At 44.0% G+C, this 20850-nt stretch overlaps 1 protein-coding gene across 10 annotated transcripts in view; it reads left to right on the forward strand.

Annotated features, from left to right (window-relative positions):
- LOC122215365 (serine/threonine-protein phosphatase 4 regulatory subunit 1-like) overlaps window positions 1–20850 on the forward strand; it is an 82875-nt gene that overhangs the window by 25631 nt on the left and 36394 nt on the right. For 9 of the 10 annotated variants that reach the window (XR_006200337.1, XM_042930565.1, XM_042930570.1 and 6 more), the window contains 3 exons: window positions 2313–2445; window positions 14969–15075; window positions 16359–16501. Coding sequence is in view for 9 of the 10 variants with exons in the window: in XM_042930565.1 (XP_042786499.1) it covers window positions 2313–2445; window positions 14969–15075; window positions 16359–16501 (383 nt within the window). In the remaining variant the exon portion in view is untranslated. The remainder of the gene's footprint in view (window positions 1–2312; window positions 2446–14968; window positions 15076–16358; window positions 16502–20850) is intronic. The other variant, XM_042930574.1, reaches the window with a different exon arrangement.

Here is a 20850-nt window from a genome sequence, read left to right on the forward strand (position 1 = left end):
GGTTCCTGGCCTATAGGAAGATCAATGAAGATTAGTTATCACCCAGTAGTTTATGGTTTATGGCTTTTATTTCCACGTATATAGTTAGTATAATGTTATATAGTTCATATAATAGAATCATTAATATTCCCTGATAACAGTTATTCTTTGTGGAACTAATTGCTAAGTTCTTTAGTTCGCGGATAGAGTTTTTTTGAAGAGTGCCTCTTAACCCACCAAGTACGTAGGTGGGTCTCAGGGGATCTTTTGAAACCCTTGATTCTTTAGGAAAAGTTCTGAGTATGTACGTCTGTGGGCGTCATCCAGTTCCAAAGCTCTCTGTGACCCCAAACATTTTAGACACCTCAGCTTTATTTATTTTTTTTTTTAATGTTTATTTTTGAGAGACAGAGAGAGAGACAGAGCGCGAGCGGGGAAGGGGCAGAGAGAGGGAGAGAAAGAATCCGAAGCAGGCTCTGGGCTCTGAGGCGTCGGCACAGGGCCCGACGCGGGGCTTGAACTCACGAACTGCAAGATCGTGACCTGAGCTGAAGTCAGACGCTCAACCGACTGAGCCACCCAGGCGCCCCAAGACACCTCGGCTTTTTAAACTTCATGTTTTTAAAGTCCCCTGCAGGCTAGGTTCACGCTGCTTTGTAAATGTCTGTGGGTTGGAGGCTGTGTGTTCCTCATGGGCCCTGAAACGCACTGAAAATAGCTCCTACAAAGTGACTGTGGTCGGGGGTGAGGTGGGGGCTTGGCTGTGACTCAGTGGGGACCCACTCCTCCCTGGCAGGGGTCCTGCAAGAAATGATGTATTTGAGTGCGTCACACGTAGTTTTTCTACAGACGTATACTTCTTTATTAAAATTCTCTGGGTAACTGTTACACAATGTAAATTTTTAATAAGCTCTAATTACTAGCCTAAAAGAATTTGTGGAGGGAAAATGTGGTTAGTGTTTCAAAGTAAACACCTAGGCACAAACGTGTCATTTCTTATTTTAGACTCTTATCAGTTACTGCCTAAATCAGCTGGTTTTCCTCTCTGCCAGGTAGGAAGCCTCTGCTTTTTTGCGTGAGTAGCATTTCCTGTTCAGCTATTTCCGTGCAGGGGACAGTAGGGAAGCGTTCATGCTCCTGATGCGTGGGTGGGGAAAGGGTGGTGGCCACCATCGAGGTTGGCCAGACCGTGAGGGGCCAGATCTGCGGGGCTTGACATGCCCAGTCTCCCTTGTTTTAGCATCCTGAGAGCGCATTTTTACATCGTCCCTAACGTAAGAGCACGGAGGTGGGGACAGGTTAAATCACTTAACGTGGGCACGCAGCTAGTGAGTTGCGGTCGGGGGATTCATTTCATTTCAGGGACGTTCGGTTCCAGTGCCCGTGAGCTCGGCCGCGCTTCCCCACTGCCCTGGAGGGAGGGTTGCCTGCCGTCCGCTGGGGAGGCAGGGAAGAGCTGGCTTAGTGGGGAAGAGTCGGTGTGGCAGCGGGCTCGTGTTTGGCCAGGCTGAGTTGGAGGAAGCCGTTAGACATCCACGTGGAGGGCTCCGCTTGGGTGTCGCCACGTGCTTTGATGGGAATCAGTGTCACGGAGTGTGCGAAGCTGCGCGACAAGTACGTTAAGGGCAAGACAAGATACGGGGCGGACTTTCTTTCCGATTCTTGGTTACGAGGTCAAACTCACCTGTTTTCTTTTCTTTCTTTTTTTTTTTTTTTTTTAATATTTTTTAAAATGTTTATTTATTTTTAAGAGAGAGAGAGACACACACACACAGAGCGCAAGCAGGGGAGGGGCAGAGAGAGGGAGACACAGAATCCGAAGCAGGCTCCAGGCTCCCAGGTATCGGCCCACAGAGCCCGACGCGAGGTTCGAACTCGCAAACTGCGAGATCATGACCCGAGCCGAAGTCGGCCCCTTAACCGACTGAGCCACCCAGGTGCCCCCCCCTCCAACCCCCCCATATGTTTTTCTTTTGACAATTTGACACTTGTTTGCATAGCAGTCCACGGACATTTCTGCCAGGGCTCGGCCCGCTGCTTCATTCCCTCGCTTCTGAGTTCCCCAGTAGAGGAGAGGTTCCCATCGTGTTGATGAGAAGTGACTCCCAAGTCAGGTCGACAGCACTGAAAGAAAGACACTTAGCTTTTCTTTATGACTCTGGTCCGGTCACCCTTCTCTTGCGTTATAGCCTACTCACTTCATTTTAGAGGAGTCGGTCAAGTTCTCAAGACTCCCACGGGAAAGGGTGTGAAGGTAGAAGGTTTGCTGCGAGGACCTGCTTTTGCTCAGGTGTGACCTGATGAGTGTGGCTTTGTCCCCTCTTCCCCTTTAGATGGATTTGAAGACTACGGCCCGGATCGTGACAGCATGAGGCTAACGGCCTTTCTGGACGTTCCAGGCCAGGGTAACCTGCCTCCCCTCGCTCGCCTGGAAAAGTATGCTTTCAGTGAGAACGTCTTCAACCGGTGAGCTCGCCAGTCCTTCCCACGCTCGCAGCCCTCTGTTGGGTCTGGTTTGAGCTGACAACAGTGGCCGTTTCTCTGTGACAGCTCTGAGGACTGTCGTGGATGAGGTGGAACGCGGGCTGTTCCCAGGGTGCCGGATCCTGTCTGAGTGGCGCCATTTGATTAGATTTTTCTGTTACTCTTGTGACCGTTTTGCTGATCACCTGGTACAAGCCAGGAATAAAATGGTGACGCAGTTTAATGGTGTTTAGATAGGATTGCTGACCGGCTTTCTTTCCACCTGTGCAATTCGCAGAAAAGTAAAATGCGTCCCCATAATTGAAGAGCATCCGTTGGGAGCATGGCTCTCTTGTTTTGATTTTTGACCGGAACTTTCCTGCAGATTGTCCCAATGTGATGTCACTCCTTGGGGTGCTGGCGGGACTCTTCTCCAGCCTCAGACCGTGCCTCTTTGACAGATGACCTTGACTGTTATTTCCTAAAGAAGTAAGAAACTAAGGCACCTCTTTTCACCTTACAGTTTGCCCAAACCTGAGTCTGAGGGCATTCTTCCCTCCTGTCTTGGGGGCGAGTGGGCAGGAGGAGGCATCTCTCTTCTTGTCTCCCTTCCTACATCACATACACCTGCTGTCTTCAGCATCCTCCTTCTCGCCTGTGACACACACCCTTCCCTTCCACTCACAAGCCGTTGTGTGTTTCTCATTCCGAACAGTCCTCTGGCCTTGTCTACCTGTGGCCTTGCCTCATACCTGTCTTTAAGTACACCGTTCTGGGAAGGCTAGATGATACTCGTTGAGTCTCCCTACCTTCCGTTGCCTCTTTAAAAACATTACATTCTGTGCCTCTCTGTCTATTAAATCGTGGAAGGTTCACAGCAATTGCTGCTGAGTGAGTCCGATTATTATCCCAATTTTACAGATAGAGAAATGATGGTACTCTGAATGATGTCTTTTGATGAGCACTTCTTAATTTAAATGTAGTTCACGATTTTGAAACTTTTTCTTTTATGCTCGGGGCTTTCTTGTCACGTATAAGAAACGTTCTCCTCCCCCAAGGCCATCAAGATATTTCCTTATATTGTCTTCTTGACGTTTTATTGTTTTACCTTTCACGTTTGGAACTGCAGTCCACCTGGAATTGCTTTCTTTGTGTTTGATGTGAGGTGGGCGTCAAGGTTCATTTCCTTCCATACGGTATCCAATTGACCCAATGCCGTTTATTGAAAATACTGCCTTTTATCTGCGCTTCGCTTTGCCACCTTTGTCTTAAATCAAGTGTTCACGTCTGGACTTTCTGGTCTGCTCCCTTTGGTCTGTTTGTCTGTCATTGCGCTGGGACCGCGCTGTCTTCATTTCTGCAATTTTTATCATCACAATCTTGGTATAAAGCAAAGAAAGTCCTCCCACTTTGTTCTTCAAATGGTCTTGGCTGTTCTGGACTTTCTGCATTTCCAAATGCATTTTAGCACCAGTTCATCAATTTCTAGAAAAAAACCCGCTGGGATTTTCATTGGAATTGCGTTGCATCTATAAATCAATTTGTAAAGAATTGACACCTTTGCACTATATTTAGTTTTCTGATACTTCCATTTTTTTGAAGATTTTCTTAAATTTCTGTGTGTACATACACATAAATAACTAAAACTATGATACATGGTTTTCCGTTGTTGTAGAGATCTGTATCGTTTCCATTTAGTTTTATGTATTTGATCTTTTAGGTGAATGTAAATTGTATCATTTCTTAAAATTTTTATATTCTAATGGTTGTTGATGATATGAAAATGGAATTCATTTTTATACTTTGATTTTGTCTCCATTGATTATGCTAAGTTTACTTATTAATTTTAATAACTTCCCTGGGGGTTCTTTGGGTTTTCTACATACTACAATGATGTCTGTGAAAAATGATAGTTTTATTTCTTCCTTTCCTATCTTGTTTTATATTTTTAGTAGCTACATCTTATCAGCTTAAGAAAATGTATATTTCTGGGGCGCCTAGGTGGCTCAGTCAGTTAAGCATCTGACTTCAGCTCAGGGCACGATCTCACAGTTCGTGAGTTTGAGCCCCGCGTCGGGCTCTGTGCTGACAGCTTGGAGCCTGGAGCCTACTTTGGATGCTGTGTCTCCCTGTCTCTGCCCCTTTCCCGCTCGCACCCTGTCTCTCTCTCTCTCTCTCTCTCTCTCTCAAAAATAAATAAACATTAAAAGAAAAAAAGAAAATGTGTATTTCTTATTTGCTAAGAGATTATGTTTCAACTTTTTTCTTAAATGAAAACCAATTTTTTAAAAGTTTTATAAGAATCTCTGCACTTAACGTGGGGCTCGAACTGACAACCCTGAGATGAAGAGTCTCATGCTCTACTGACCGAGCCCATCTGGTGCTCCTGTTTTTAAACTTCTAAAAATAATTTCAGGGGCACCTTGGTGGCTCGGTTGGTTAAGCGTCCGACTTCAGCTCAGGTCATGATCTCACGGTTTGTGGGTTCAAGACCCATCTTGGGCTCTGTGCTGACAGCTCAGAGCCTGGAACCTGCTTCGGATTCTGTGTCTCCTTCTCTCTCTGCCCTTCCCCTCGTCACGTTCACTCTCTCTCTCAAGAATAAATATTAAAAAAATGTTAAAAAATATAAAAATAAAAATAATTTCAGACTTACAGAAAAGTTTTAAGAGTAATATAAAGAATTCCTGTCTGTTTTTTACTCAGATTCATCAAGTTTGTTTCAACATTCAGTCTGTCTTTATTTTCCCGGTTTTTCAAAGCCATTTGAGAGTAAATGTGCCCATCATGTTGCTTTCTCTTTAATGACTTCCGTGTGCTTTTTTTCTAACAAGGACATTCACTGTTCACGTATATAATCACAGAATAGTGATCCAACTCAGGAAATTCAATTTTGATACAATACTGTTACCTAATATCTAGATTTTAATCAAATTTTCTAGTGGTCCTAAGAGTGTCCTTTAAATCAGGGCTTTTGTCTGTTTGGTTGGTTTTCAGGTCTAGAATCCAACCCAGCATTGTGTATTGTATTTGATTGTCATGTTTCTTCAGGCTCATTCAATCTCTAACAGTTTCTCAGCCTTTCTTCGCCTCGTGATACTCTTGACAGTTTTGAAGAGTACAGGTGATTTATTATATAGAATAAACTTACTAAGAGTTTTTCAAAAAATCCTCAATGAGGTCTGCATTTTATATAATGCTTCTTTTATATCTGTTGAAGATGGCTTTTCTCCTTTAATCTTTTTCCAACTTTCTTGAAAACTTCTTTTGTTATGAAATATAGCACTTGCAGATAATTGGATAAAACGTGTATGAAAAACCCAAGAAGTGTTTATGAAGTAAATGCCCGTGTGGCCATGACTGAGGTCATCCCAGATGCGTGTCCTCCCTACCCTCCTGACCACCACTCCCTCCCTGCCATGCGGTGGCCACCTTCCGATGTTTATGTTCATTACATCCTTCATTTTGTTTCCGGTCTTAGCACCTAAGTATCTGCTTCCAAATAGAACAAGTTAATTTTGTTGTTTCTGAACTTGAAATGTGGGAAATCATATAGGATATGTCACTTTGTGGTTTTGCATGTCGTTTTGAGTTTGTTGATTTTATAACAGTGTGCTGTTTGAATATACTGTACTGATATCTTATCCATCCACTGTTAGAGTACTTCAAGTTTTCTTCCTTTTTATTTTTGAGAGAGAGACAGAGACAGAGCACAAATGGAGGAGAGGGGGGAGGGAGGGAGACAATCCAAAGCAGGCTCCAGGTTCTGAGCTGTCGGCACGGAGCCCGACGCGGGGCTCGAACCCACGAACCGCGGGATCATGACCTGAGCCGAAGTCGGACGCTCAACCGACTCAGCCACCCAGGTGCCCCAGGTTTTCTCACTCTTATGAACAATTTTGCCGTAAACAATCTAATATATGTAGACGGGTGCAAATTAGTACACATCTCTGTAAGACGTACAGCCAGGCAAGAACTCCTAAGTGATGAGACATGCTTGTCTTCTGCTTTAGGAGATAGTGCCAGTTTTCCAAAGTGGTTGCATCAGTGTGTATTTCCACCTTTGCCCCACATTTTATCTGCCAGTTGGTATTGTCAGATTTTAAGATATTAGCCAGTCTGGTAGTGTGCTGGTAGATATGACAGTATTGCTTTGTGATTTTAATTTACATCTTATTTATTTATGAGTTTGAATACCTTTTAATATGTGTGTTGGACATCTGTATTTCTTTTTTGTGAAGTGCCTGCTGAAATCTTTCTTTGGTGAGGAAGATAGATTGTCTCTCTTTTTATTACTATTATTATTATTTTTTTAAATTTTAATTTAATTTATTTTTTAAATTTACATCCAAGTTAGTTAGCACCTAGTGCAACAATGATTTCAGTAGATTCCTTAGTGCCCCTTACCCATTTAGCCCATCCCCCCCCTCCCACAACCCCTCCAGCAACCCTCAGTTTGTTCTCCATAAGTCCTCATATGAGTGAAGTGCTAGGATATTTGTCTTTCTCTGACTGACTAATTTTGCTTAGCATAATACCCTCCGGTTCCATCCACGTAGTTGCAAATGGCAAGATTTCATTCTTTCTGATTGCCGAGTAATACTCCATTGTATATATACCACATCTTCTCTATCCGTTCATCCATCAATGGACATTTGGGCTCTTTCCATACTTTGGCTATTGTTGGTAGTGCTGCTGTAAACATGGGGCTGCATGTGCCCCTTCGAAACAGCACCCCTGTATCCCTTGGATAAATACCTAGTAGTGCAATTGCTGGGTCGTAGGGTAGTTCTATTTTTAATTTTTTGAGGAACCTCCATACTGTTTTCCAGAGTGGCTGCACCTGTTTGCATTCCCAGTCTCTCTTTTTATTATTGACTTGTAGGACCCCTTTGTATATTCTGGATTTCAAACCTTGGTCAGTTATGTACGGCAAACATCTTTCCTCATCTTGTGGCTTGTGTTTTGGCTGTATTTATGGTGTTCTTTTGGTGACCAGAAGCTATTCATTTTGATGTAAACTTATCAACATTTTCCTTTAGCCTTAGTGCATTTTGAAGCTTCCTTAAAATGTCTTCCTTTACCCCAAGATCATAACATAATGTTTTATATTGCTTTAAAGATTTTTTTTTTCTTTCACATTTGGGTCTGCGATCCGCTGAAAGTAATTTTTGTTCCTTGTATGAACAAGGGGTCCAGTTTCATTTTCCTAATTATGACAATCCCACTTTGCAAAAATAGGTTTGTCCCCGTTGCGCTGGGGTGCCACCTCCGTTATAATCCAGTCTGTGATTGGGCTGTCTCTTCTTCCAGCAGTCTGTTCGTCTCCCCCTCAGCCAGTACCACACTGTCTTGATTACTGTAGATTAGTAGTGGGTCTTGATACTTGATTGAGCAAGACTTGCCACCTTGTTTTTCTTCTCTGACATGATTTGGTCCTTCGCATTTTCATATAAATTTCAAAATCAGCTCATCAGATTCTAATAAAACAAAACACTTCTTGGGATTTTGCTTGGGTTTGCATTGAATGGATGTATCAGTTTGGGGAGTATTGTCCTCTTTACAATATTTAGACTTCCAATCCATAAACATGGTATATCTTTCTCTTTATGTAGGTTTTCTTGAATGTCCCGATAAAAATCTGGTCATTTTCTCTGTGGAAGTTTTGTGCTTTTTTTTTTTGCTGGTGTATTTTTAAAGAAATTCAAGACCTTTCATTTTATCCAGTTAAAGACTTAAATCTAACTGCAGTACCATTATCGCACTCAACCCAATTAACAAGAATGCCTTCAGCCTACCAATCTATGTTAAATTTTTCCTGTCTCAGAAATGCCTTTTTATGGTTGATTTGTTTGAATCATGATCCAAATAAAGTCCACACATTTCATTAGGTAGATGTGTCTCTTAAGTCTTTTTTGGTTTGCAGTTTTTTTTTTTTTTTTCCTTTTGATCTTGAATCCCTTTTAATCTCTAATTGATTCTCCCTCTCATCTTTTCCCTACATCATCTATTTGTTGGAAGGGGTCATTAGTCTTGTAGAATTTTCCACATCCTGGGTTTGGTGGTCATTATTCTCATGGTGTAATTTAACATATTCCTTTGTTCTTTGTGTTTTCTGTGAACCAAAAATTACACTTGGAGACTTGATTAGATTTTGCTTCAATTTTTTTTTTTTTAAACAATACTTCTTGTGTTGTTTTGTACATTTCTCATTACAAAACATCCCGAAACAATGTCCGGGTGTTCCACTTTTGGAGATGTTCATGTCGAGCAGTGGGTGTAGGTGTTGGATTCTTTCATTATAAAATTCCCCACCAGCCTTTTTTCTCATGACTTTAGTGGTCACAAATAATCATTGCTTAGATCTGTTATCTCATTCTGTGTTAGAAAATGGTAATTTTCTTTTTATTGTCTGTGAAATCTGTAGTATGGCCCCATTTTCCATTCTGTTTTTTGTTATTATTGCCTTTTCTTTCTTTTCCCCCTGGATAATTCTTACCAGGGATTATCAAGTATATTAGTTATGTTGAAGAATCAAGTTTTGGCTTTGATATTCCCTATGTTGTGTTTATTTTCTAGTTCAATAATTTCTCCTCGAATTCATATTATTTTCTTTTTTGAGGGGAGTTTTGTTGCTGTTCTTTTTCTTGTGAGGTATGTTTAGCTATTTTTTTGGCCTTTTTTTTTTTTTTTGAGTTTATTTACTTATTTTGAGGTAGGGGAAGGAGCAGAGAAGGAGGGAGGGAGAGAGGATCCTAAGCAGGTTCCTCACTGTCATCACGGAGCCCAACGTGGGACTTGAACTCATGAACCTGAGATCATGACCTGAGCGGGAATCAGGAGTTGGACGCTTAACCCACTGAGCAACCCAGACACCCCCTGGCCTTTTTTAAAATAACATTGTCAGGTTGCTGTTAAGTACTGGAAATACTTAAGTGTTAGATTAGCTGCATCCTCAAATTCTGATAGTAATATTTATATTGCTTTTTGCTATCAAGTATTTTTGATGTCTACAATGATTTCTCCTTTGACCGATGAGTTATTTAGAAGTACATTGTTTAATTTCCAAGTATTTGAAGATTTTCCAGGTATCTTTCTGTTAATTGTATTCTTAGTTTAAGTCTTCTGTGGTCAGAGAACTTACTCTGTATTATTTCTCTTCCTTTAACGTTTCTGAAACTGCTTTAGGTGGTGGAAGTTCCACGGACACTTGAAGGGAATGTGCATCCCAGTATTTTGGGGTACAGTATCTTATAAACGTCAGTTAGGGCAAGTTGGCTGAAAACACTGTCCAGGTCTTCTGTGTTCTTACTTATTTTCCGTCTGCTTGTTCTGTCAGTTACTGAGAGAGGGATGTTGGAATCTGCTGCTGTGATTATGGATTTGTCTATTTTTCAATTCTAACAGCATCTTTGGTGTATTTTGAACCTCTGTGCTTGGGTGCATACACATTTAGTAGTGTTCTGTTTTCTTGAATAAATTGATCTATCTGTCTCTGTGTAATGCCTCTCTTTGTCCCTAGTAAATACTCCTTTCTCTGAACCTTACTCCCTGAATTTAACATATGCACTTTCCTTTGATTACTGATTGTATGATATATTTCTGTTCGTATGTTCGTATGTTTTTAACCTATTCATGTCTTATATTTGGAGTGTAGTTATTATAGAAGGCATAGAGTTGGGTCTTGCCTTTTTACCCAATTTAATAATCTCTGCCTTTTAATATGAATGTTTAGGTCATACACATTTGAAGTGACGATTGATATGGTTGGTTGGTTTAAGTCAACCATCGTTCTTTTCGTTTTCTTTTTTAAAAAATTTTTTTAACGTTTGTTTATTTTTTGAGAGACAGAGACGAGCATGAGCTGGGGAGGGGACGGGGCGGGGGGGGGGGGGGAGTCACAGATTCCGAAGCAGGCTCCAGGCTCCGCGAGCTGTCGGCACAGAGCCCGACGCGGGGCTCGAACCCATGAACCATGAGATCATGACCTGAGCCAAAGTCGCTTAACTGACTGAGCCACCCAGATGCCCCCTTTTCGTTTTCTATCGACTCCACTCGTCTTGCTGTTTTTCTCCTTTGCTGCTGCTTTCAGAGAGGGGGTGTGTGAACATAAACAATTTGTATTTCATATTTGAAATAGAAGAATCATTTTTTTTTGGACTTTTTTTGGTTCCATTTTTACGATTCCAGTTTATCTTTGCTATTGGCTTATTAGTTACGCTTCCTTTAATAAATTTGTATTGGTTGTTCTAGGGAGTATAGTGTACTTCGCTAACTTATTACAACATGTATTCCAATGAAATGATGCCACTCTGCATACGGTGCGAGGTCCTGCGTGAGCACGTCCTGAGAGTACAGACTACGCTCGCGGGGGCTTCCGTTTCCTCTTCCCACCTTTGGTCCTCTTGTTTTTCTGTAGTGCACGCCATCATGCCTCCCACCCACCGTACCTTGCTACTTTATCTCCTGGAGATAGCCAACTATCTTCTAAAGCAATGAAAATGAGGAACATACTTTTTTGATATTTGCCATCATTTAGGCCGTTTTCGTGCTTTTCATTTCTTTTTGTGACATGCCCATTCTCACTCGGCATCCTTTGGCCGCAAGAACCTCCTTTTCGATTCTTGTTAGTCTAAGACTGCTGTCCATGAATTCTCACAAGCTTTTATCTGAAACAGTCTTTATTTCGCTCCCATTTAGTTAATAAACTTTAATTTTGAGCGTAGTTTTGGATTTCAAGAAAAATCAAGCAGAGCATGCAGAGTTCCTGTATCCTTCACTGTCTGAGCACGTCCAGCCTTCCCAGTAGCCCTTCCGCGTGTTTTGTTTTTTTTTTTTTAATTTTTGTTTAATGTTTGCTTATTTTTGAGAGAGAAAGACAGAAAGAGACAGAGCATGAGCAGGGGAGGGGCAGAGAGGGAGACACAGAATCCGAAGCAGGCTCCATCCAGGCTCTGAGCCGTCAGCACAGAGCCCGACGTGGGGCTCAAACCCACGAACCGTGAGATCATGACCTGAGCCGAAGTCTGGCGTTTAACCGATGGAGCCCCCCCCCCCCCCCCCCCCCCCCCCGCCCCAGGCACCCCAGCCCTTCCGCATGATAATCATGCTTATTTTAAAGTCCTTGTGTGATCGGTCTGTGTCTGGGTCCCATGTCCTCCCCCTCCGTGTCCTCCTGCCTTCCTCCTGCACATCTTCACCCTGGGCTCCCTGGCTCACTCCCCTGTGTTCTCCTCCCCTCTCTTGAGGGTCTTGTCACTGTCCATCCTCGTTCATTTGCTTGCCTACATCCCGGTGGGAGCTGTGCCCCTCAGGGCAGGCCCTGGAACACGGGCATCTCTTGGCCCTGCGTCTGGGGCTGGGTAATTGGGCTAACTCACAGACTCATGACAGTGACCGCACCAGTGGGTGGGAGAAGGAAGGGACGAAGACACAAGAGGTTACTTCCATGCTAAGAGTTCCGGGGAACATTGCTGAGTAAAATTGAGTCATCCACTTTATATTTCAAAAAATTCACAAAAATAACACATTCTTGAAACATTTAGCAATTTCAGGAGTTCTCTGAAACAAGGAGTCTCGCTCCCCCACCACTACAGTCTAAGGTAATATATGCTTCCAGACTTTTCCCTAAATGAGTGTATGCATAGACAAGTAACGTGTATTGCACATACATACGTAAACATAGTTTGTATTAAGAAATGGGCTCGTACTGTATATAAAATTCTTCACGTCATCCTTTCATTTACGGTATCACAGGCGTCTTTCTAAGTCAGTGCATATCTATCGGTAACTTTGAAACTGCTTATACAGCATGCCCATGGATAGATCTAGCATAACTTCTTTAAGCTTCCCTCTTTTGCTAGACATTTTAATTGCAGTTCTTTGCTTGTATTGTGATACTGATGGCTGATGCGCTTGAGGGCTTACCACGGGCCAGGGACCATGCCCTGAGCTTCCGGTGGCTGAGCTCACCGAACTTTCTAATGCTTTCTGAATCACGCACAGTTGTTCTCTCTCCTTTCTCCTCATTAGCATAGCTGGCACTGAGAAGGACTGAGCCTGATGCTTCTGGACTGTGCTCATCCACTATGACCTCTCCAGGTCATTCCAGCCCAAAGCAGCCAAGTTTTCCAAAGTGTTGGTGCCAGAGCACTGGCGTGTGGGAGTCTTTAGCTTTCCCGTCCTGTATTCACTGCAGCGGATACACTGTCGCTCCCTGCGTCAGGGGCCCTCTCTTGCCCCTCTCCTCACTTCCCTTAAGAGGGCAGGTCCCTTGCGACCACTCGAAGCTGGATTCAGGTCTGTCTATCCATTCTATGGCCCTGGAAGCAGATTGGGGATCTTAGTTGCTTGATTTCCCAGGGGAGGCCAACCTGAATGTGGTCCAGTGAAATGTAATCAGGGACTTTATAGTGTCTGTTTTCGACTTTCCCAAACCTCCTGGCTGCCAGATCTCGACCTTTCATCCCAGGGGTGGTATAAGTCTCTCCGAGGACAGGCTTGAGTTGGATTTTTTTCCTGTCGTGTGCTGGGCCAAACGACTACCTCTTTGAATTCCACATTTCCAGTCTTTTCCTGCAAATCAAGGTGGGTTTGCAACTTCAGCTAATTCTGATGTACGGCCAGAAATGATGCGTGCTGTTCCTGGGTTGTGAGGGGCTCAGAGGAACAGGCAGAGGCGGGCAGGGGCTCCTTTCCATTGGCTCCAAGAAGCCTTTCCAGAGTGCCTGTCCCTCATCTTGGGCAGAGGCCTCCAGGCCACAGCTGATCACACTGACTTTCCCCTGTATTAATGTCTTTGTTTAAAACTGCTTTCCTGGGGCGCCTGGGTGGCTCAGCTGGTTAAGCGTCCGACTTCGACTCATATCGTGATCTCATGGTTTGTGGATTCAAGCCCCACGTCGGGCTCTGTGCTGACAGCTCAGAGCCTGCAGCCTGCTTCAGTTTCTCTCTCTCTCTCTCTCTCTCTCTCTGCCCCTACCCCACTCGTGTTCGTGCTTGTCTCTCCCTGTGTCTCAACAATAAATACACATTGAGAAACAAAACAAAACAAAACGCTGCTTTACTGAGGCATATATGTCATGCAATAAAATTTACCCACCTAAAGCACCCAGGTGGATACGTGTCAACAGTCACGCAACCCTCAACCAGAGGCACATTTGAACATTGCCATCACCGCCTTGTGTCCTTGTTCTTGCTTTTGCCCTCTGTCCCTCGCTTCCTCCCCACTGCGGACCAGGCAACCAGCGATTTGTGTCTGGAGGCGAAGATTTTGCCTTTTCTAGAATTCCTTATAAACGGAATGGTGTGTCGTGTTGTCTTTTCTCTCTGGCTTCTTTTCCTTAGTAAAATACGTTGGGAAGTTATCCCCGTTATTACCACTAGGCTGTTCCCTTTTTAGTGCTGCGTCCTAGTCCATTGTATGGACAGTTGGTGCCTTGTGTGTATATTCCCTCGGCGAGGAACCTGGAAATTCTTCCACTTTGTGGCTATTGTGAATCGCGCCAGTATGAACATTTGTGTACCAGTCTGTGTGTGGACATAAGTTTTCATTTCATCTGGCCAAATACCTAAGAATGAATTGCTGGATTGAATGATAAATGCATATTTAGCTTTTTAAGAACCTACCGTTTTCTAAATTTCTGTACTATTTTGCATTCCTACCAACAGTATCTGTGGGTTCCTGTTGCCCCATATCTGTGCCAGCAAAGGTGTTGGCTTTTAATAAAAAGCCAGCAAAGGTGTTGGCTTTTAATAAAAGTATTAATTTTAGTTATTTTTTTTAATTTTTAAATTTTATTTTAAGTAGGCTCCACGCCCATTGTGGGGCTTGAACTCACGACCCTGAGATCAAGACCTGAGCTGAGATCAAGAGTCGGATGCTTAACTGACTGTGGCCCCCAGGTGCCCCTCAGCAGTTTCAGATTTACAGAAGAGTTGCAAAGCTAGTACAGAGGGTTCCTTATACCTTTAATCTCCTAATGAGATGGTTCTCAACCAGGGCTGATTTTTGCCCCCATAGACCTGTCGCAATGTCCGGAGACATAGTTTAGTTGTCACATCATGGGGTGGGGGGCAGCCAGGGGGATTCTACAGACACCTAGTGGGTAGAGGCCATTTGAGATTGAGGTGGCCGTTGGATGCCTCTTGGGACCTTTTCCTTCTGCATTTACTGGTCACTGAATTCCCGCCTACTGTCATGGAGCCTCTCTCCCGAGTCTATCTAGGCCTGAAGAATCAATCCAAAAAGGAGAAAGTCGTTTTTCTCCAGTTCCAAGTGGACGGTTTCAACCTCCAGTGACCAGCAGACCAGAGGACACAGGTCTGGTTCCTATAGGACAGTGACCCACATGGGAATGACTATCTTTGGACGTTCCTTGACCGTCTCTCCTCCCTCTGGACAGAGGTCACTGACTGTGCTTTGTTCCTTGGTTTTACTACCTGCCCTTCACACAGTGCCTGTAATTAGCATACCGCCACTCAGTGTTGCCCAAGTAACTGTGTAGATCATTTCTCATCTCCACAGTCAGATTATTGCCAGAGGGCTGAATGACATCCTCCGGGACTTCGGTAACAACGAGGAGGACTTCTTAACGGTCATGGAGATTGTGGTCAGATTGTCAGAAGACGCAGGTGTGTACAAGGATTGTGTACGTTTATTTTTTCACTTGTGTGTTTCCAAGAAATTGCGTATAACCACCGATAGTGAATTAAAAAGAAAACCTGGGTATTGATTGAAAATTTTAAGCAATGTCTAAGCATGAATGGATATTGTCATCAACAATGGGTGTCTTATTTGGCATCAAATTATCCTTATTTTTAGAAAATTAGAATGACTAATGGCCATGAATGCCATTTGCCCTGGCAGTTAAGGCCTTTTGTATTTCATGCATTTTGCCCGACTGTTGGTTGCTAAGAAAGACCACATCAAAACAAGTCTTTTGGATTAGAACAATCCCAGTCATTAGTTTCCGTCACCTGTAATCTTTGTAGGCTGATCTTGATTTCTCTGTCTCTCTCTCTCTCTGTCTACTTCTCCATGATTGCACTCCGGGGAGGAAAGCACGCTGCTGGGTGGTAGACACTGAGATGTCCCTCCTCGCCCCTCCTCCCCCGTGCACGCAGGAGTGAGTGGTGGGGTTACCAGTACTGAGAGCTGCCCTGCGCCCCCCCCGACCCCCCATTTGTAACGATCAGTGAACAGCTTCAGAAAGTTTCTGAAATCTTACACTGCTTTAGATTTTGATCATTTTCACTGAAAATAGAAAAATAAGCATTCCATATAGCTCCTGTATTAGTTTAAAATATTCAGATGAATATGACACAATGCTTTCAAAAAGGCCCAAGTGGATGTTTTGAATCCTTAAATGGGTTCTCTTTGTAAATGAGTCACCATTTACAGTACTGAAGCAATTATATATTTGTGTTAAATTTAATGTGGTATATTGGAGCTAGAGCCGCTCTTTTGTTTAATGCTCTGCCTTAGAAATAATTGGGATGCGTGGATTGTGGGGGAGTGCATTTATGAAAGAATTATTTATAATGTATACATTCCGGCTGGAATTTAAATAAGCACAACCCATAGGTCTGGCATATGTGCCATTAGTTGTAATGGCTTTTGGACGCTGGCCCAGCGTTGCAGACTGCCTGCTCCCTCCTCGATTTATATATGGCTTGTTATAATAGAGTTGTCATTCTCCCTTCCTTTTATGTTTTTATATTGCTGGATAGCTTATTAGCTTTTTAAGCCTGTCTGTAGCATAAATACTCTAAACGGGAAATGATTTTTAAACTGCGTTTGTCTAATTTCCTCGATGAAGTATTTTAGTAAGAAAAGCTAGAAACTATCGCCATACACTCTGTAAGATGCCTGGCTTATTCTTACACGATTCTTTTCTGATTTTTTATTGCTGCAGAGCCCACGGTGCGGACCGACCTGATGGAACAGATTCCTCCCATTGCCGTCTTTTTACAAGAAAACAGATCGAATTTTCCAGGGGTGCTCACTGACTGTCTTACACCGATCGTAGTGAGGTACCTCACGGATCCGAACAACCAGGTGTGAAAAATTGTAACCTTACGATCTGTGCAGCGAGTTCTCCTTCGTCATATTTGTAGCTGATATCCATAATTCAGAAAGCAGCTTTGTGGAGTTAAGTGATTCAAGAACAAAAGATCTATTTGTGCTCGGTTCCTCCAATTGTTCAGGCACATAGCGCTCATTCTCATTATCATGAGATACCTCTTTTTTTTTTTTAACTTTTTATTATGGAAATTTTCAAACACACAGCAGTAGAGGGAATATTAAAATGAATGTCCGTGTACTCTCTGCCCAGCTTCGACTGTCATTAACATTTGACCAGTGTTTTCTCATTTATCTTAAGATAATCCAACGCGGATGAAAGCATTTCCCAGAGACCGTATCATTTCTACTGCAGATGCTTTAGTATTACTCTCTGAGAAATACAGATACTTTTTAAAACACATAATAGCAATCCCATTATCACATGGATAGAATCTATGAATAGATCTTTGCTACTTCACTAATCTCTAGTCATTGTTCAGATTTTTCACTTTTCTCAGAAATCTGGTTTGACGCGGGCAGTCTCTTTAAATCAAATCCACGTAAGGCCCATATGTTACATTTGACTGATGTACCTTTTACAGTTTCTTTTAATTTGTCATAATTCATCCTCCCTTTTATTCCTCTGCTCTAAGGAAACTAAGTCATTAGACTATAGGATTCCCCACATTTGGGATCTGGCTGATCACATCCCCATAGTGTGGTTTGAGATGTTCCTCTGTTGCCAGTACTTCCTACGAACTGCTAGTTAAGCCTACAGCCTTGGGCAGACTCAGAGTTTTGGGTTGTTGGATAAGAATCCTTTTTAGGCCCTGCTGCTGTATCAGATCAGGAAGCACAAAAGCAGTGTGGCCACTGCGTTTGGGTTTTGTCAGCCTTATCTGTTCTTTACAAAATTCCCCACCATGAGTTTGTACTGATATTTCCAAGTTAAACTGAGGATTATAGGGCTTTTACTTATTTGATTTTATGTTTGTAACTCTTGTGGTTTTTTGCTGTTTTGTTTTTGTCTTTTTACACGGTACACATCTTGCTTTTTAATGGCATTAGTGTGTGTGTGTGTGTGTGTGTGTGTGTGTGTGTCCAAAATAAAAATGCCAGTATGATTACTAACAGTTTGGTGGGATAACCGAATATAGTTTAAGGTTTCTTTGCCGTTCTCTTTGTTTTTGGACTGTCTCCCACTAGAGACGCACAGTCGCACAGTCGTATTAACATTAGTAGTAATGAGACTGTGTTTCAAAGTTACTTGTATTAACCCTTTTTGTGCCTAAGCTCTCAACTTGATCTGCCATTAGGCTCATTTACCTTCATTTATTTTTGAGTTTTAGGAATTGCTTTAGCTTTTACATTTGGATTTAATTTAGACTTATAATAATTATTTAAGATGTTTGTCCATGATTCCAAGTCAAAACTGTAAAACAAAGCACATTCAGAAACATCTGACTTCTATCCCTACCTCCTCCATCTGTTCCCTCCTCCTTCTGTAGATAGCCATTTTTTCTACGTTTTGATTTATCCTTTTTTTCTTTAAAAAAAAAAAAAAGTTTATTTTTTTATTTTGAGAGAGAGCAAAAGAGACAGAGGTGGATCATGAGCAGGGGAGGGGCAGAGAAAGAGAATCCCAAGCAGGCTCCGTGCTATCAGCACAGAGCCCGAGGCAGAGCTTGAACTCACGAACCATGAGATCGTGACCTCAGCCAAAATCGAGTGGGATGCTCAACAGACTGAGCCACCCAGGCGCCCCTTAGGTTTTAATTTATTCTTACCTTTAAAAAATACACAGAGGGGGGGCCCCTGGTTGGCTCAGTCAGTTAAGCGTCCAACTTCACCTGAGGTCATGATCTCGCAGTCCGTGAGTTCGAGCCCCGCGTCGGGGTCTCTGCCGACAGCTCAGCTCAGAGCCTGGAGCCTGCTTCGGATTCTGTGTCTCCCTCTCTCTGCTTCTCCCCTGCGTGCAGTCTGCCTCCCTCTCTCTCTGTCTCTCAAAAATAAATAAACATTAAAAAAAATTTTTTTTTTTTAGTGCACACAAGTGGGTAACTCTGAGCAGATACGTGTATGTCCTTGGGTTCCTTGTTCCTTTCTCAGATGCAAAGTGGCGGGCCATGCCTGATGCTCTGTCCCTTGCTTTCCCCACCATCCAGGGTATTCTGCAGATCACTCCTTTGCAGTCTAGGCAAAGCTCCCTCCTCCCTTTTTCCAGTAGCAAGCTCCTCCACTATGAGGATGGAGCGTAGTTTATTGATAGACATTTGGGTTCTTTCTACTTTTCTGTCACTTCAGAATTGTTGCCACAGGTAGCCTCGCAGCCTTTCTATTTGTCAGTTACTCTGGGATTTGCACAAAGGCTAAATGTATTTTTTTCTTTAAGTTTATTTATTTATTGTGAGAGAGAGAATGGGAGCAGGGGAGGGAGAAGCGAGAGGGAGAGACAGAATCCCGGGCAGGGTCCGTGCTGTCAGTGCAGAGCCCGACGCGGGCCATGACCTGAGCTGAAATCAGGAGTTGGATGCTTCATGAACTGAGCCAGCCAGGCACCCCAGAGGCTAAATGTATTTATGATTTTTAATGATCTGCCAAGTTTTCATTATTACTGTTTTCAGGAAGTTCTGCCATTTTGGCTTGCTATTTCTCCCTTGCTCTGAGTATTTTTATAAATTTTTTTTTTTTTTAACGTTTATTTATTTTTGGGACAGAGAGAGACAGAGCATGAACGGGGAGGGGCAGAGAGAGAGGGAGACACAGAATCGGAAGCAGGCTCCAGGCTCTGAGCCGTCAGCCCAGAGCCCGACGTGGGGCTCGAACTCACGGACCGCGAGATCGTGACCCGAGCTGAAGTCGGACGCTCAACCGACTGAGCCACCCAGGCACCCCCTTTTTTTTTTTTTATTTTTAAATTTTTTTTTTTTGCTCTGAGTATTTCCAATAAGGAAGAAAGTGCTTCTGTTTCCACTCTCCTGATGTCAGTGTTTTGATTACTTTTACGTGTTCTTGTCTAGGTGCTTCCATCTTCCCCCACATAGGTCTGAGCTTAACGTGATGCAGTTTTCCCCATCCATTCATTTATTCCGGCGGTTTCTGAGTGCCCGATATGAGCCAAGCGTGGTGCTTTGTGCTGGGGATAAAGACCTGAGTGGGACCGATTTCCTGCCCCAGAAAGCGAATCTGCACGTAGTGGACATTGTACATCTTCATATTCTTCCTGTTTTTACTTTGGTTGAATGCTTAGCTTTCTTCCAGCTTTTTTGATACGGTAGATGCAGTGAGCGTCTGTTCTTTTTGAAAATGAGATTGCACTGGGTCAGAGAACTTGACATTTCCTTGACCTTTGTCATAGATCACTGCCATCTGTTTGGTTCCAGAAGGGGAGAGGCTAGAACGGTGGTTTGGACCCCAGGCTCTCGGCTGTGTGTGCCGAAGAGTCATATCAGTGGCTCAGGCCCTGCGACAGCCAGACCCACTGCCCTCGCACGGTGACCACTCCTTTTGCCTTGGCGTCTCCGGAGCTCAAGTCCCCAAGAGGGCCTTCCACCCCCTCACCGCAGCCTGCCCTCCCTGCTCGGCCACCGCGCTGAGCCTTCACGGGTCCCTGAGGTCCTCCTCGGCTGTCCCCTCCCTCATGTCCCCCCTTTCTGGTCTCTCCACTGGCACCCTCCCCCGCGCCCCCCCCCCGCCCCCAGTTGTGTCCTTCTGACAGTGCCTCTGCCGCTCTGGTCCTGCCTGCCCGTCACAGCCCTCCTGCATCACGGAGGCTGAGTCTGCGGGGCGGGGGGTGCACTGATTGGTGCCATCGCACATTTATGGATTCGATCGCAGCCGACTGCAGCACTGTCCGCCTACCCTTTCACTTGTCCCTGCTCAGCTGCTCCCACGTCGCCCAAGGCAGCTCTTTCAGGCCTCTGCCACTGTCATCAAGCCTCTTCACCTTGCCCTGCCTGGCACCAAACAGGTGACCTGGCCTTTGCCTCCACAGAGGAAATAGAGACCTTCGGTCTTCATCCCCTCCCTCGATGAGTGGAAGCCGCGTCTGCTTCTTCCAGTCCCCCGGAGCCGCAGCCTGGGGCCATCGAAATCCTCCCTTCTCCCGCCTCCCTCGCCCAGCTGGACCTTGCCGTGTGTCCTTTCTGTCCACGATAAACATACAACTCTTGAGTGCGCCCCCTCTTCTCCGTTCTTATCACCTTCAAACATAGAAAGGCAGCAGAGTCCGATCTCCCCGAAGGGTTTTCCTTCAGACTCTGCAATGCCTTCGGGCACAGCCGACCCCATGGGCCGCCAGCCCCCCACCCGCCGTGGCACCTCCAATTGGTGCCTCCCCCTCA

Source organism: Panthera leo, chromosome A3 (genome assembly GCF_018350215.1).
Source record: "Panthera leo isolate Ple1 chromosome A3, P.leo_Ple1_pat1.1, whole genome shotgun sequence".
Taxonomy (NCBI): domain Eukaryota; kingdom Metazoa; phylum Chordata; class Mammalia; order Carnivora; family Felidae; genus Panthera; species Panthera leo.